The following is a 13688-nucleotide window of genomic DNA, read 5'->3' on the forward strand; positions in this document are numbered from 1 at the left end:
TGGCTCAGGTTGCGATCTCGCGGTTTGTGCGTTCGAGCCCCGCGTTGGGCTCTGTGCTGACAGCTCGGAGCCTGGAGCCTGCTTCGGATTCTGTCTCTCTCTCCTCTCTCAAAAGTAAATAGATAAACATTTTAAGTGAGATCAGCCAACACCCAGAGATCAAACCATGGCTGCGAGCCAAGCTCTGTCCGCCTAGAGCCCTTCCAGATATACTCCCTCTGCACTGACCGTTCTTTCCCTTGGGTTTCAGACCACTGGCCCTTTCTCTGCTTCCTAACACTTCACTCAAAGGCTCTCCCCGACTGTCTCCTCAATTCCATCAGGGTCCCCCATTAGCACCCCTTCAGCCCCTGCCCATACTCTCACAGCCGTGACTGTGGTCAGGCCTGGCCCTCACCAACCAGCAATACACAACCAAGGAGTAAAGGTGAACGAGAAATGTTTATTGCAGAACTTTGGTCCAAGTTCCCATCAGGGAACTGGCCCCTCTTGGGTTTGGACTGGCGCCCTCTGTCCGGGGCTGTGCAGGTGAGACTGGGAAGGGGAGAAAGAGTACGTCTGGGCCCAGGGTCTCAGAGCTGCGAGATGATGTTGGAGGCCAGGCTGCAGGTGAGGCCTGTACCATCCGGTTCCACATTCAAGGACTTCACTACGCCATCCTCTACCACCATGGAGAACCTGCCAGAAGGAGAGACCGGGCCAACTACAGCGGCCTGGGCCTGGAGGCTGGGAATGGAGATTGGAGGGGCGACAGGGGAACCCCACAGGGGGACCCTCCCACTTTTACCTCTTGAGCCGTCGGTTTCCAAAGAGAGACACCAGTGAATCATCTAGTAACAAACCTGTCTCCTAAAAGGAAAGGCAGAGACAAGACCTAGAAACTTCCAGAACAGAGCAAGCACCCCCACCCCACCCCACACACACCCAGCTGCTCCCCATATTAGCCTCCAAGTTCCTATATCCAAAGCCTGGCAGAGGGATCACCCTCTAGGGTAGGGGTTGCAGGGGTACACTCACCTTCCCAAAGGCCCCTGTGGGGTCAGCCAAGAGCCTAACCTAAGGAGGAAGTAAAGGTCAAAAGAAAAATCCCATACCTGGCCCGTGACCCGCCCCCCCCCCCCCCAGCACCCACACCTCACCTTGCCTCCAGAGTTGTGAGCTCGTCCCCACTCTGCGGTGACAAAGACATCATTAACGCTCAGACAGGCTATCACCTGGACCCCTTTGGCCTTCAGAGCCTCAGCCTGCTCCACAAACCCTGGTAGGTGGGTCTAGGAGGGGGAAACGAAGGGTCAGCCCAGGGATACTTGCCTCGGCTCCTCAACCTCCCCTTGATCTCCAGGCCACCCTCACTTCCCTCTCTGACACCTTTGATCCAACAATGAGAAGCATGTAAGCCACACTTCCTTCTTGCCTTGGCCACAAGGAAGCTCAGATCCAAACTTAAGTGTTCTGTGGTCACCACGAACTTCCTGTGGACAGGACTATAGTTTATTTACCCCAGTCCCAAGTGTCTTCCGTAGAGCCCCTCGCCGGCAAAATCAATAAGAGATGTTGGGTTTGATTACAAAACCCTTTTCTCCTACATTCCTGGCACCACTACTGTTTCCCAGCCTCCCCAGATTTTCTGAAGGCTCTGGTGTCCTTCTTAACCATCACATCACCTGCATACTTTTTTTAAAAAAAAATTTTTAATATTTATTTTTGAGAGAGAGAGAGAGAGAGAGAGAATGGGAGAGGGGTAGAAAGAAAGGGAGACAGAATCTGAAGCAGGCTCCACGCTCGGAGCAAGCTGTCAGCACAGAGCCTGATGCGGGGCTTGAACTCACAAACTGCGAGATCATGACCTGAGCCCAAGTCGGACGCTTAACCGGCTGAGCCACCCAGGGGCCCCTCACCTGCATACTCTTGTGGCAAACTGCCCTAGGACTACGTGGAAGACCTACGAAAAACACAGACGAACAACACAGACGTGGGCACAAGACTCCAACTGCGGAGTCCCAGAAGGCAGGTCTCACCTTGGAACAGCCAGGGGTAAAGGCCCCAGGGACTCCAAACAGCACTCCCTTCTTGCCCTTGAACAGCTCTGCCAGGTTCACCTTGTTCCCAGGTTCCCCTTCGAAAACCTCCACCGAAGGGATGGCCTCTCCTACCTAGAGGGAAGGATTTGGTAAGGAGTTAGTTGGTTACCTGGTAAGTCACCAGGGGAGATTGACTGGATGAGGAGGGAAATGAGGGGGTGGATAAGGGAGGCCAAGGGTAGACAGAGAAACCAGACCTGGCAATTGCTCCTGGTGGAGGGGAGTTGATAGAGTTGGAATGTCCCAACCTGTCCAAGCTTCCAGAGGTCCCTCCCTGTGACCCTCCCCTCCCCACCCCCACCGGCCAGTTACTCCCAGGTTTCAAGGTGGCCCTATTCCTTTTACCAGCCTGTTGGTGACAACAGAAAAAGGGAGAGAAGGCCTCTCTGGGTGTTGCAAGGGATTGAGTAAACAACCCACTTTTCTGACCATAATGAAGTGGGATAAATGGGCAGGGGAGGAAGGGCAAGGGCTCCATTTGGGGGTGAGGAGGAGACCGTGGCAACAGGGAGGGAGAGGACCCCGGCCAGGTCTGAGCATCCAGCCCCCAGGAAGAGAAAACGGAGGGCAAAGGAAGGTGAGAAAGTTGCCTGTAGGGAGGGGGGAGGGGGGGGGAGGGGAGGAGACGGGGTTGGGAGGGAAGTATACAATAAAAGGAATCTCTCGGGCACCTGAGTGGCTCAGTGGGTTAAGCGTGGGACTGATGATTTCTGCTCAGGTCACGATCTCACGGTTTGTGAGTTTGAGCCCCGATTCCGGCACCGTGCTAAAAGCGTGCAGCCTGCTTAGGGATTCGCTCTCTCCCTCTCTCTCTCTCTCTCTCTGTCTCTCCCCCACTCTCTCTTTCTCAAAAACAAATAAATGAACGTTTTTTAAAAAAGAATCTCTCAAAAGGGATGGATCGGTCTACCTGGGAGTGTGTGAGGGCTTCGTGGAGCCAGAGGAGGCAAGCAAAAGAAGGACGTGTCAGGGATTGGGAGGAAGAGTAAGCAGGAGGAGGAGGAGGAGGTCTCAGAAGAGTGTGGAAGGGGAAGGAGGGGGTGGTTGCAAGGAGCAGGGGATGGTTCCAGATGAGGGGTGAAAGACTCGGAGAAGAGTGGGAATTAGCCACGGGAGAAGTGGAATGGGAGGAGGCACAATATTGGCTTTCACAAAAAACACTTGTTTCAAACGATGGGTGAAGAACGATGCCCTGCAATAGAACAAAAACGTACAAGAGGGTACGGGGTTGGGGGGGAGGGACATGTATGGGGGTTAAAAGGGGGCCCTGGACAAAGGAGATGGTTTCAGAAGGCGCAGGAGGCCATGGTATTCAATCGCCTGAAAATGGTGGAGACCCGTCACAGGGTGTCGCAGGGTGGAAGTGAAAGGGGGACGGGTGGATATGGGGCATGCACGGGGTCTCGCTGAGGGGATGAGGGAGAACTACGGAAGAGTCCAGCGCGGCGGGCAGCGGTCCGGAGGGCAAGAAAGAGGGTGATTCTCCTCCCGATCACCGGGACGGAGAACACTGGGAAGACGGGCGGGAGGGGAGGTCAGGCAGAGCCCGGCCAGCGGTCACCTTGATTGGGGCCATAGCTGGGGCGGCGCTTCTGAAACCGCAGGCCCCTCCGAGCGTCCACTCCCCTCCTCGTCGCCGATACCCTCCTGCTCTCGCCGCCGCCGATGCAGCCGACCCGATGGCAGTCGCCCGGACGAGAGCTGAGCCCGCCCTGCCACCTAGAAGACGCAGCCCAGCCAACTGCATGCCTCTACCAGAGGCCACAATCGCTCCGCCCCCAGGCCCGAGCCTCGGCAGGAGGCGGGGCCTGGCGCTAAGCGCCCCCGCGGGACCCCGCGAAAGGCGGAGCCTCGGCTTCGCCCGCCCCGGGCGAGCCTCCTCCACCGCGCAGGCGTAGGGGCCCGTGCAGGGGCGGCGCTCCCGGGTCGCTACGCTCGGCTTATTTACATTTGGGGCTGGACCACGGGGGCAGCAGCCAAGGGGCGGAGTTTCCGGCGTCCGCGCAACTTATTTGCATACAAGGCTGGGGGTGTCGCTGTTTTGATGTGCCTCGTTTACGGATTCCTGCAGTGTTTCTTTTCCTTAACCGGAATTGAGGGGCGGGAGACGATGGTGTCAGGCGCCCGCGTGGGAGAAAAACATGGCTTATTTTGCATTCAACGAAGACCCCTGCATTGCGGCGGCTTTACATGTGATTTACACTATGCATGATTTGTAGCGAATGGAAACCACTGGGCCTGCGCCGTAGCCATCACCTGCCGAGACGCTTCCGGTAGCAGCGCGTGATTTGACCAAGCTTTTTCAAGTACCTCTCCGGCTAGCACGAGAAGCTCCGTCATTCCGTCACTTCCGCTCTTCCAAGCCGTTCAATAGGACAGAGACTGGAGCGGCCCCGGAAGTGATGCCACGGAGTTTCTAGCTTTTTCCGGTTCCGGCCTGGGGAGATTCCGTTTTGGCGACATGAAGCTGCTCACCCACAACCTGCTGAGCTCGCATGTGCGGGGGGTGGGGCCCCGTGGCTTCCCTCTGCGCCTCCAGGTATCGGCCGGGGGCAGTCTCGCGCCCGTGTCCTGGGGGACCAGGATCCGGCCCCTGCTTCACAAAACCCCTCCGCCCCGCAGGCCACCGAGGTCCGCATCAACCCCGTGGAGTTCAACCCCGACTTCGTGGCGCGTATGATACCCAAGGTGGAGTGGGCGGCGCTTCTGGAGGCGGCGGATACCGTGAGGACCCTTCCCCACGCCCGTGCTCGCCCTGAGTGGGGGGGGTGGACGGGGTCGGTCTCACCGCAGGCCAGGTAGCCTGGCAAGGGTCGGCATGCCCAGAGGTGATTTAGGCCTTTGCCCACAGTTGCACCTGGTCGAGGTACCCAAAGAGCCGATTGAAGGGTATGAGCATGACGAGAAGTTTCTGAGGAAGATGCACCACGTGCTGCTGGAGGTGAGAACCTGCCCATCGCCCGTTTCCCCGGCCAATCAGGCCGATGCTTCAAGTGCTCAGCTCTGTGTCCCGCTTTCCCGCAGGTGGATGTGTTGGAGGGCACCCTGCAGTGCCCAGAGTCTGGACGTCTGTTTCCCATCAGTCGTGGGATCCCCAACATGCTGCTGAGCGATGAGGAAACTGAGACTTAATCGTGCGAGTCGCTAGTTTTTCATTCTGTAACTGTGTTCAAGGTCATGTGTATCCCCAACCCTTGATTCAGTGATACGCAAAACAGTGTTCTTGAGCTTGATATATTTTTTTTTTCTCATTAAAGGTTCAAAACCAAAAGCGGTTTCTCTTTGCAGCAAATATACATTAAAATAGAGTCTCTGTACAGCCAAGGGCTCTGGGCCCTGGCTTGCCCTATGTCCCTGCACCTCCCTGGCCAAACCCAAAAATAAATATAGTGTTATTGCTCTGCAGGGCATAGAGGCAGTGCTCCCCCTACCCCCTGAGGAGGCTGGGTGGGAGCTGATGGGGGGGGGGGGGGACCCTGGCCACCCCAGGGGTCCAGGGGCTGGAGCCTGCTTGGAGTTATTGCTTCAAGGGGGGGCAGTAATGCCCAATGCAAATGATGAGGAGAGGAGCGAAGGGGGCAGGGGCCTTTGCTCTCCAAAAACCCCTCTGCTCTGGAGAGAGGGTTGGATTAAGCAGCAGCAAAAGCATCACCCACTGGGAGACTGTGGCCTCCACTCCCTTCCCTCCCTGAGATCAGGCTTCTGCTCCCCCCCACATACGTCCCCTGCAGCCCCCTATGGCTTCCGCAAGGCCCCCTTAACACTCTGGGGGCACGTTATGGCTTGCAAGGGACAGCACTGTGCCCAGAGCCTGGACACACACGTTCCCAGCTTCTAAGACCCCCTGGGAGGGGGGAGGGGAGGGCGTAGGGCCTGCTCCCAGGGGCTGATGGTATTGCCCTGGCCCTGCCAGCAGGCTGTGGCTCTGCCCAGACCCCAGCTCTGCCCCCTTGGGGCTGACCCCATACTGGGCGGGTCCTGCCAGCACCCCCACCCATGCCCACCCCTTGCCTCAGTCCATCATGGCCTCGAGCATCTCCAAGAAGAGCTTGTGCATGGGCACCTTGCCCTCCAGCTTCACCCCATAGAAATGGGCCAGCACTTTGCCCGCTGTCTGGCGAAGGAGTGGTAATGTGAGCAGCAGTCTGCCTGCCCGCCGCCGCTCGGCACCCCCTCCGGGGCCCGCCCGGCCTGCTTCGTACTCCAGCAGGGCCTCGTGTAGAGCTTCTCGCAGCTGCTCCACGGCCTCGGCATCCTCGATGTGCACAGAGTCTGCAAGGAGAGAGGAGAACGAGGCTGACGTGGGCCAGCTCCAGAAAGGGCACAGCCAACACCTGCTTGGGCACCGTTGGATGGGGTCTGAGAAGCCAGGCACAGGTTCGAGAGGCTGGCTGGGGCACCAACTCCCTGCCCCTGCCCATGAGCCAGGGCCCACGCTTCCCCCCCGCCCCAACTATGGCCACCTCTTGTCCTCCCCGCCTTCCCCTCCACTAAATCGTTCACCTTTCCGTGTGAGGATGACACTAGAGCTCAAAACCCTACGTGCGGTTCCTGGGCCTGCCCTCGCCTTCTTCGTGACTTTGAACAAATCACCCTTCTCCCCTAAGCCCCAGTTTTCCTGGTGGGCAAGATGAGACCGGGCCACCATCAGAGCTGCAAGCTGGAAGGCCTTAGGGAGACACCTGTCCCTGCCTACCCCGGACTTACCTGAATTGGCAAGGGCCAGGGCTTTCAGCAGGACATACTCCTCACGCTCCAGCCTCAGGGCCTGTAGTCGCCTCACCAGCTGCAGCAGGGCAGCCCCTAGTTCCCCCAAGCCCGCTGCTCGCGCTCCCTCTTCATCCAGGACCAGGTCCTCGGCGAAGGCCAGCTCATCCTGCAGTGGCAGCGAGCGCTGGGCCACGCCCAACACCAAGACCTCCATCCATACGCTCTGCAGCACTGACATCTGGTCAGACAGGGACAGTGACGAGAAGCCTGGAGGGTGGTGGGAAGCAGACCTGGCTGAGCAAGTTCATCAGAGCCAGGCGTGGCCTGGCCTACGCAGGGAAGCCCCACATCACCCGGCCCCTTTACCTGGGATGCTCTTGGCCCAGCTGATGGTGACCACGATCTCTCGGTCAAAGAGGTCACAGAGGGTAGCCACGGCCGGGAGGTGTCCGTCAGGGCCCGCTGGGTCAGGCATGGCATACAGCTTCTCAGGCTCAACCACCAGCAGATGGGACACCAGTGCATTTACTGGGGCTGCAGTGACAGTTGGAAGAGGCACTCGAATGCATCACCTTGCAGGCCCCTTCGGGGCCCAGCATCTTCCCAGAATTCCTTCCCCGATGGCCTTCTGAGGAGCCGCTGGCCAGCCACTCTTGGGACACCTGTCTCCAGGAAGGGCTCTCACTACTTCCCAGGGGAAAGCCAAGTCCACAGCCAAGTTCGGAGTGTGAGAAAAACCTGTCCCTGTGCCCAGCTGTGCGACTCAGGGACTGGTGAGAAAAAGGTATTTTCAAACACACATCTTCAGGGAAATGGGAACAGACGAAGGGAAAATTGGGGTCCTGGTGCCCAAGATAACTACTGCTCTGGGGGGACTGACACCTAACGGGCCTCTCGTGTCCCAGCCCCACCCCAACCCTAGAGCTCCAAGGACCTCCAGCTCTCACCGGTTTTCCGAGGGCCTCCAGCTCCCGCCAGGGGTCCCGCAGGGAAGGAGCCCGGGAAGGGCAGTGGGTCCACCTCTGGCCGCCGCTTGTATTTCTGCCGCCCTCCCCGCACACGGTCCAGACGCACTCCTTGAATTGCAGGACAGTGCTGTGTCCACGGGACTGGGGGGGGGACTTGCTCTACAGAGCCCCCCTGCCCAGTTGAGTCCACCAGAACTTCCCAGGCCTTGCCCACCCCAGCCCCAGGCACCCGGGCCCCTGCCCAGCGCTCACCCTCCTTGAGCATGCCCACCCGCAGGCACTTGGTGAAGCGACAGGCCTGGCAAGCCTTGCGTCTCCGCTTGGTGATCTCGCACTCGTTGGAGGCCGGACAGCTGTACTCGATGCTCCCTGCGAGAAAGGGGCAGTGCTCCAGTGGCGGCCTCCCGGGGCCCAGAAGACAGGAGAGCCCCGACTCTCCCCCGCTCCGGGCAAGCGCAGGTCTAGAGAGAGCAGGGGTGCCGGGAGCGGGGCAGTGAGGGGAACGGCCCCCCCCGGGCCCCTTCCCTGGGCAAGGAAAGCCTGGGACCGGGGGAGCCAGGAGGCTGATCTCCACCCCGAGCTTCTTGTGAAGCTGCATCTCTGGGCCTTCCTGCCCTCAGCTGCTCTCCTCATCTTACTCGGCCTAGAGGAGCATCTAATGCTGCGGAAACACGAACGCTTTTTGTCTTTTGCCTCTAGAACGCCACATTCCTGGGGTGCCTGGGTGGCTCAGTCGGTGGAGAGTCCAACTTCGGCTTAGGTCATGATCTCACGGTTTCTGAGTTCGAGCCCCGCGTCGGGGCTCTGTGCTGATAGCTCAGAGCCTGGAGCCTGTTTTGGATTCTGTCTCCTTCTCTCTCTGCCCCTCCCCACTTGTGCTCTCTCTGTCTCTCAAAAATAAATAAACGTAAAAAAAAAAAAATTTAGAACGCCACATTCCTGGTTTCTCTTCCGTCGGAGAACCCCAGAGCTGCCCTTGGACCCTGTCCCCCCTGACTCAGATCCCATAGTGAGCTCACCAGTCGTGGGCCTTCAAATTTCTATCTCCAGACCCGCGTGAACGCTAGACTTCTATTCTACTGCCTCCTCGACATCTTGTACGTCTAGAAGGCGTTGCAAACTTAACCTGTCCTAAAAGGAGCCCCGGACCCACCAGTCCCAACACCCACAGCTCCATCTGTCCAGGTCCTCGGGCAGAAATCCAGAAGAACATCTCCTCTCACACCCAAACCGAACCGGTCAACAAAGCCGGGGCCAGCTTGACCTCCTCGTAGGTCCAGACGCTGACCCATTCTGCCCGGGCACCCGCTTCTTATCCTCGACCCCAGTTTACCATCACCTCACCGCACGTCGTGCTGGCCGCCTCCTCTGTCCTTTTCTCCTTCAGCGAGTGTGGACACGGGTGCCAGAGGCAACCCCTTAAACTCAAGTCAGATCCCGCCCCAACCTTGCTCAAAACCCTCCAATGATTTCCCTTCCGGGTTAAAGCCTGAGCGAGGCCGATGAGGCCTACAGCCCCCCACACCCTCCCTTGCTGTGAGAGTGTCAGATGCCCTTCTGCAGGCTTCGGCTGCTTGTCTCTGCCTGACGGCTTCTCAGCAGCTCTCTGCACCAGCTATGCACGTACGCATCTTCGTTATCTGTCTTCCCGCTTCAGCGTCTGCTTCATGAGGGCCAAGATCGCCGAGCGCGAGAACAGGGCCTGGCTGTAGTGCAGGTCCTAACGACTGGCTGAATGAACGTGTGGTGGCCCTCCCGGCCCCACAGGGCTACCGCGAGGCCTGAGTGACGCAGCCAGCCAACGCGCCCTTGGCCCGCGCATTCCTTCCCACGGTGTGCCTTCTCCTATGCCCCATATCCAGGCCTGCGTGCACAGCTCAAGACACCTCCTCAGGGAAGACCTCCAGGAGAGCCCCCAGCCCGGCCAGGCTCCTTGGCACACATCCTGCTCGTCCCCCTCCTGCACGCGCAATGGCTGTACTACGACACTTCTGTGCAGCTCACCATTTTCTCGCTCCCCTCTGCTAGAATGTAAGTGGCTTCAGGACAGGAGCGGTTCTGCCACCGTCCCAGCTAGGTCCCCACGCCTGAAACAGTGGCCGGGACAGCCAAGCGCAGGTCTGTGAGGAACAAGGGCTCTGGAGGCCCATCCTGACACTATCACTTACCGACCGTGTGACCTTGGGCAAGTCCCGTACCTAAGCCCTCAACCCCTCAGTTTTCCCAGCGATAAAACTGGGATAAAAACAGGACTTTCTACAAAGATGGCCGGTGAGAACTCAAGGGAATATCGGGGTAACACAGGCAGCATGGTTCACAGCGCCCAAATGCTCAACAAGTGATTGCCATTGGGGCGCCGGGGTAGCTCAGTCAGTCAAGCATCTGACTTCGGCTCAGGTCCATGAGTTCGAGCCCCGCGTCGGGCTCTGTGCTGACAGCTGAGAGCACGGAGCCTGCTTCGGATTCTGTGTCTCCCTCCCTCTCTGCCCCTCCCCACCTCATGCGCACGCTCTCTCTGTCTTGCAAACATAAAACCATTAAGAATCAAAAAAAAAAAAAAAAAAACAAACCAAAAAACTTGCTATTTACGGCTAACGCTCAGTCAAGATTTGTCAACTGAGTCAACAGAGAGTGAAAGGTTCCAGGGTGGGTAGAACCTGTTAGTTCACTGACCTTCAGAACCAGAAGAGAGCACAAGTGGTTTTAGAGCAGTGGGTCTTGGCCAGATCAAAACCCACTGGAACGTCACAACCCACTGGGAGCCATCGGTCCGAAGTTCAGTTATAAGTCATAAGCAGAGGCAGCAGTCAGCGGTGGACCTAAATCGACCCAAGTTCAAATCCCGGTTCTGCCATTTTCTACCTGTGGGACTCGAACAAGGTTTTAAAAAGCTTCCTGGGCCTCCGCCATGGTCCCAGTGCTGGCACCTTATGGGTTGCCGGGGGAGTAACAGATCAGACGCATAGAGGGCACAGTGCCTGGCTTAGGGTAAGCCCTCAAGAAATGCTCCCCAAAAGTACACGTTATCTAAGCCCTGAAGTAACCAGTGATTTCCATAAAAATAGAAGTAACAAGCACATCTCAAGTAATGCTTATTATGTCTCCGTCATGCTCACTCATGTTTTGCTAGGTTTTCCCTGAGTGAGAAGAATTCAGCAAATACTGGCAGCAGGCCTGTTTTACCTAAAAAGTCTTTTTAAAGTTAGGTGCCGAAGTATGACGTAGCCGCTTTCAGTTACCCCTAAAAACCTGCCTTGTGCTGCTGCTGCTGCTTTGGGGAAATCCACCAAAGGGGAATGTTCTATGCTGCTGAGAGGTGAGCAGCTGCCAGAAGCTAGAACAACATTTTGGAGCGGGCAGAGTCTGCCTCAAATTCTTCAGAGCCACTGTGGAAGGTGCTAGGCCTACAGTACCCAGAAACCTAGAAGGCTTCCCGAGGCCTCTCTCACGTTCCACCTCCCATCCATCAACGCATCCTGGTGGCTTTCACTTTTTAGCAAAATGGCATTCCCAGGAGGTAGGAGGAACCCGGGAACCCCAAGTTGTACCACAGCTGTCTGGGGGCCTACTGCCACCTGTTGGGGGACGCTAGGCCCAGAGGGCAAAGGGCATAGGAGTGTGGTGGGGGCTCACCCTGGATGGTCCTCTTGAAGAAGGCTTTGCAGGCCTCACAGGACGCCACGCCATAGTGGTAGCCGGAGGCCACATCCCCACAGACCAGGCAGAGGCGTTTGGGCAGGGAGCTGAGCACCAGCTTCCCACCACCCTGCTCGCCAGGCCCAGCCCCCTCCCCATCCTCCTCTTCCTTGTGGCCTGGGAGGCAGCGGGTGGGAGCTGGGCCAGGGGCCAGGGCCACTGGGGGCTCGGTTTCGGTCTCCGAGGAACCCTTTGGGCTGTCGGGGCTGGCTGGCTCTGCCTTGATGTAGAGAGGCTCAATGCCCACCACCTGGCTGGACATGGCGCTGGTCACCTGCAGGGAGAGACCTGTCAGGTCACAAGGAGACACTGGGATGGGGGATGGAGACACCGTGCCACCCGGGTTGCCCAACCCCAGGCCTAGAGCCAGGCTGCCAGACTCACTGAGGGGGAGGGAAGGGGGGCAGAGTCCAAGGAAGGGCTGCCCAAGAAGACGCCCCCCCCCCAGCTGTTGCTATGGGAACAGAGTCTCCAAAGCCTCCAGGGCCTGTAACTGATGGCAAGGTCTCCCACTTGGGATCCCGGAGGAGGCCTGGAAACTCCTTACTCCCACTCAGAGCCCGGAAGAGGGTTAATCTTAGTCCCCAGGCAATCTTCAACCCCTTCTGGAATCCCCAGCCAGTAGCAAGGTACCTCTCAATTTTCACCAGATGTTGGGGACCTCGATGATCTCCCCCTCACCTGGGTGTCCTCCATTCAGAAGCGCAAACCAGGCACACAAGGGCAGTTGATGTGCTCACAAGTGTGGGTTCACACACTCCGACTCACCTGGGTTCTAGGTGTCTTCACATGCTCACACATGCTCACTCTCTGCGGGGCACTTCCCATGCCTCACCATGGCCTTCCCCAAACCCCACCTCTCACTCGTGCTCCCATTAATCTTCACACACTCCCCCCAAAGTTCACACCCCATAAACAAAGTCACACTCAAGGCTCACAATCACCCCCCACACACAAACTCACTCCCACTCACCATGCCCCCCACACTGACACACACTGGCATAGACTTGTGGGAACACACTCAGAGCCTTTCCACACCTGACACACCGCCCCTCCTGCCCAAGCATGCCAATCCCATGCCCACCGGCGGACGCGGCTCCACCTCCTTACACCCCACCCCACCCCCAACCCCCGGGAAGCACATTCACTCTTCCATTCCCGCTGCCGCAGAATCCTCCACCTCTGGGGCGCCCCGCCCCCCCCAACCTGCGCACACCTACGGGAAGTTGCCTAAAGTTGCTTCGCCTCCCCTCCCCCTCCGCCCGCGGGGGACCTCTATCAGGTTATCAGGAAGTAAATGGGGAGCGCCAAGGAGGAGGAAGTTCTCCCCCGCCGGTGCGATGACCTTTGACCCAGAGAGGAGGGTGGCCCAAGGCCCCTTTGAGCGCCCCCACGTGGTCTTCAAAGCCCCTTCTCCAACAGGGAACCCTCCCTATCTTCCACCCCGGCCCGCCCCTGGGACTTCGACTTGCTCCAGGTGCCGGATTGAACCCTGCCCTGGGACTGGACCCGAGGCCCAAGCCTGACCCTGGCCAGGACCTGCAGCCCGAGCCAGAACCGGCCCCTGTCCCGGGCCGACGCACTAAGACCTGAACGCCAGATCCCGCCCAGACCCTAACCCCGTCTGGCTCTCGACCCGGTCCCAACCGTGACCCGGGCTGGTCCTGGAGCCGGACCCGCCCGGAGCCCGCCCCCCCGCCCGCCTCCCAACCGCGCTCGCACATGGCCCCCGCGCCCCGCCCGTCCACCCCCCCAGCGGCGCTCCCCTCCGCCCCCGGACCTGGGGCTCCGGCAGGGCGGGCGGGCAGGCATGGGGGCCGAGCGGCCCGGAGCGCCGGGGTGAGCCTGGGGCCGCGAACGGCCCCTCCTCCGCCGCCTCCTCGGGCCGCACCGCCCCGCCGCGCCGCGTCCCCTCACTCGGCGGCGCCGCCGGCGGCTTGTAGGACACAAAAGGACATCGCGGCCGCTTCCTACTCTGCTTCCTCCAGCTGACAGCGGGGGTGGGGCCGGCCGTGCGCATGCAAAGCAGGGGGCGGGGCTCGGCGCCCTATGCTAATCAGACAAGTGGGGCGGGCAGCGCCTGCGTGCCCGGACCGGTCGAGGCGGAGCCGGCGAAGCCAGAGGGCGGGCCTTCATGAAGGTCCCGCCCACCGCCGCCGAGCCAGATTGGCGCACTCGGGGAGGCGGCCGCCAAGGGGGAGGGGCCAGAGGAGACTCGGCGAGGGGGTTGGAA

At 59.2% G+C, this 13688-nt stretch overlaps 3 protein-coding genes across 4 annotated transcripts; 1 reads left to right on the top strand and 2 right to left on the bottom strand.

Annotated features, from left to right (window-relative positions):
• Nucleotides 1-422: 422 nt before the first annotated feature.
• PRDX5 (peroxiredoxin 5) lies at nucleotides 423-3891 on the bottom strand. The gene is made up of 6 exons (XM_027045447.2): nucleotides 3643-3891; nucleotides 2019-2153; nucleotides 1140-1271; nucleotides 1018-1056; nucleotides 788-849; nucleotides 423-678 (listed from the first exon to the last, which is right to left on the bottom strand). Exons 1-6 carry the CDS (start codon nucleotides 3826-3828, stop codon nucleotides 573-575), a joined length of 660 nt encoding a protein of 219 aa, XP_026901248.1. The 5' UTR covers nucleotides 3829-3891; the 3' UTR covers nucleotides 423-572.
• A 277-nt stretch (nucleotides 3892-4168) lies between these two features.
• On the top strand, nucleotides 4169-5352 carry TRMT112 (tRNA methyltransferase activator subunit 11-2). Its single transcript, XM_015079881.3, has 4 exons — nucleotides 4169-4620; nucleotides 4704-4805; nucleotides 4933-5022; nucleotides 5106-5352. The coding sequence occupies exons 1-4, from the start codon at nucleotides 4543-4545 to the stop codon at nucleotides 5211-5213; spliced, it is 378 nt and encodes a 125-aa protein (XP_014935367.1). The 5' UTR covers nucleotides 4169-4542; the 3' UTR covers nucleotides 5214-5352.
• On the bottom strand, nucleotides 5300-13454 carry ESRRA (estrogen related receptor alpha). 2 transcript variants are annotated; one of them, XM_027045440.2, is made up of 7 exons: nucleotides 13236-13454; nucleotides 11393-11729; nucleotides 8012-8128; nucleotides 7739-7867; nucleotides 7158-7325; nucleotides 6789-7058; nucleotides 5300-6353 (listed from the first exon to the last, which is right to left on the bottom strand). In XM_027045440.2, the coding sequence occupies exons 2-7, from the start codon at nucleotides 11715-11717 to the stop codon at nucleotides 6094-6096; spliced, it is 1269 nt and encodes a 422-aa protein (XP_026901241.1). In that variant the 5' UTR covers nucleotides 11718-11729; nucleotides 13236-13454; the 3' UTR covers nucleotides 5300-6093. The 2 variants fall into 2 exon arrangements, with proteins under 2 accessions (XP_026901241.1, XP_026901242.1); XM_027045441.2 differs by lacking the exon at nucleotides 13236-13454 and adding an exon at nucleotides 12224-12475.
• Nucleotides 13455-13688: the final 234 nt, after the last annotated feature.

The sequence above is a fragment of the Acinonyx jubatus genome, chromosome D1 (assembly GCF_027475565.1).
Source record: "Acinonyx jubatus isolate Ajub_Pintada_27869175 chromosome D1, VMU_Ajub_asm_v1.0, whole genome shotgun sequence".
Lineage (NCBI taxonomy): Eukaryota > Metazoa > Chordata > Mammalia > Carnivora > Felidae > Acinonyx > Acinonyx jubatus.

What these genes read in the sequence shown, in the direction of transcription:
- PRDX5 (XM_027045447.2), bottom strand. Translation starts at nt 3,828, where the DNA reads ATGCAGTTGGCTGGGCTGCGTCTTCTAGGTGGCAGGGCGGGCTCAGCT. An exon ending in TTACCCCTGGCTGTTCCAAG is followed by an intron (nt 1,272 to 2,018) that starts GTGAGACCTGCC and finishes TCCCCCTCCTAG; the next exon opens with ACCCACCTACCAGGGTTTGT. An exon ending in CTCACAACTCTGGAGGCAAG is followed by an intron (nt 1,057 to 1,139) that starts GTGAGGTGTGGG and finishes CTTCCTCCTTAG; the next exon opens with GTTAGGCTCTTGGCTGACCC.
- TRMT112 (XM_015079881.3), top strand. Translation starts at nt 4,543, where the DNA reads ATGAAGCTGCTCACCCACAACCTGCTGAGCTCGCATGTGCGGGGGGTG. An exon ending in TTCTGGAGGCGGCGGATACC is followed by an intron (nt 4,806 to 4,932) that starts GTGAGGACCCTT and finishes CTTTGCCCACAG; the next exon opens with TTGCACCTGGTCGAGGTACC. An exon ending in TGCACCACGTGCTGCTGGAG is followed by an intron (nt 5,023 to 5,105) that starts GTGAGAACCTGC and finishes GCTTTCCCGCAG; the next exon opens with GTGGATGTGTTGGAGGGCAC.
- ESRRA (XM_027045441.2), bottom strand. Translation starts at nt 12,283, where the DNA reads ATGGGAAGTGCCCCGCAGAGAGTGAGCATGTGTGAGCATGTGAAGACA. An exon ending in TGAAGACACCTAGAACCCAG is followed by an intron (nt 11,730 to 12,223) that starts GTGAGTCGGAGT and finishes CTCTCCCTGCAG; the next exon opens with GTGACCAGCGCCATGTCCAG. An exon ending in CCTGGCCCTTGCCAATTCAG is followed by an intron (nt 6,354 to 6,788) that starts GTAAGTCCGGGG and finishes CTCTCCTTGCAG; the next exon opens with ACTCTGTGCACATCGAGGAT.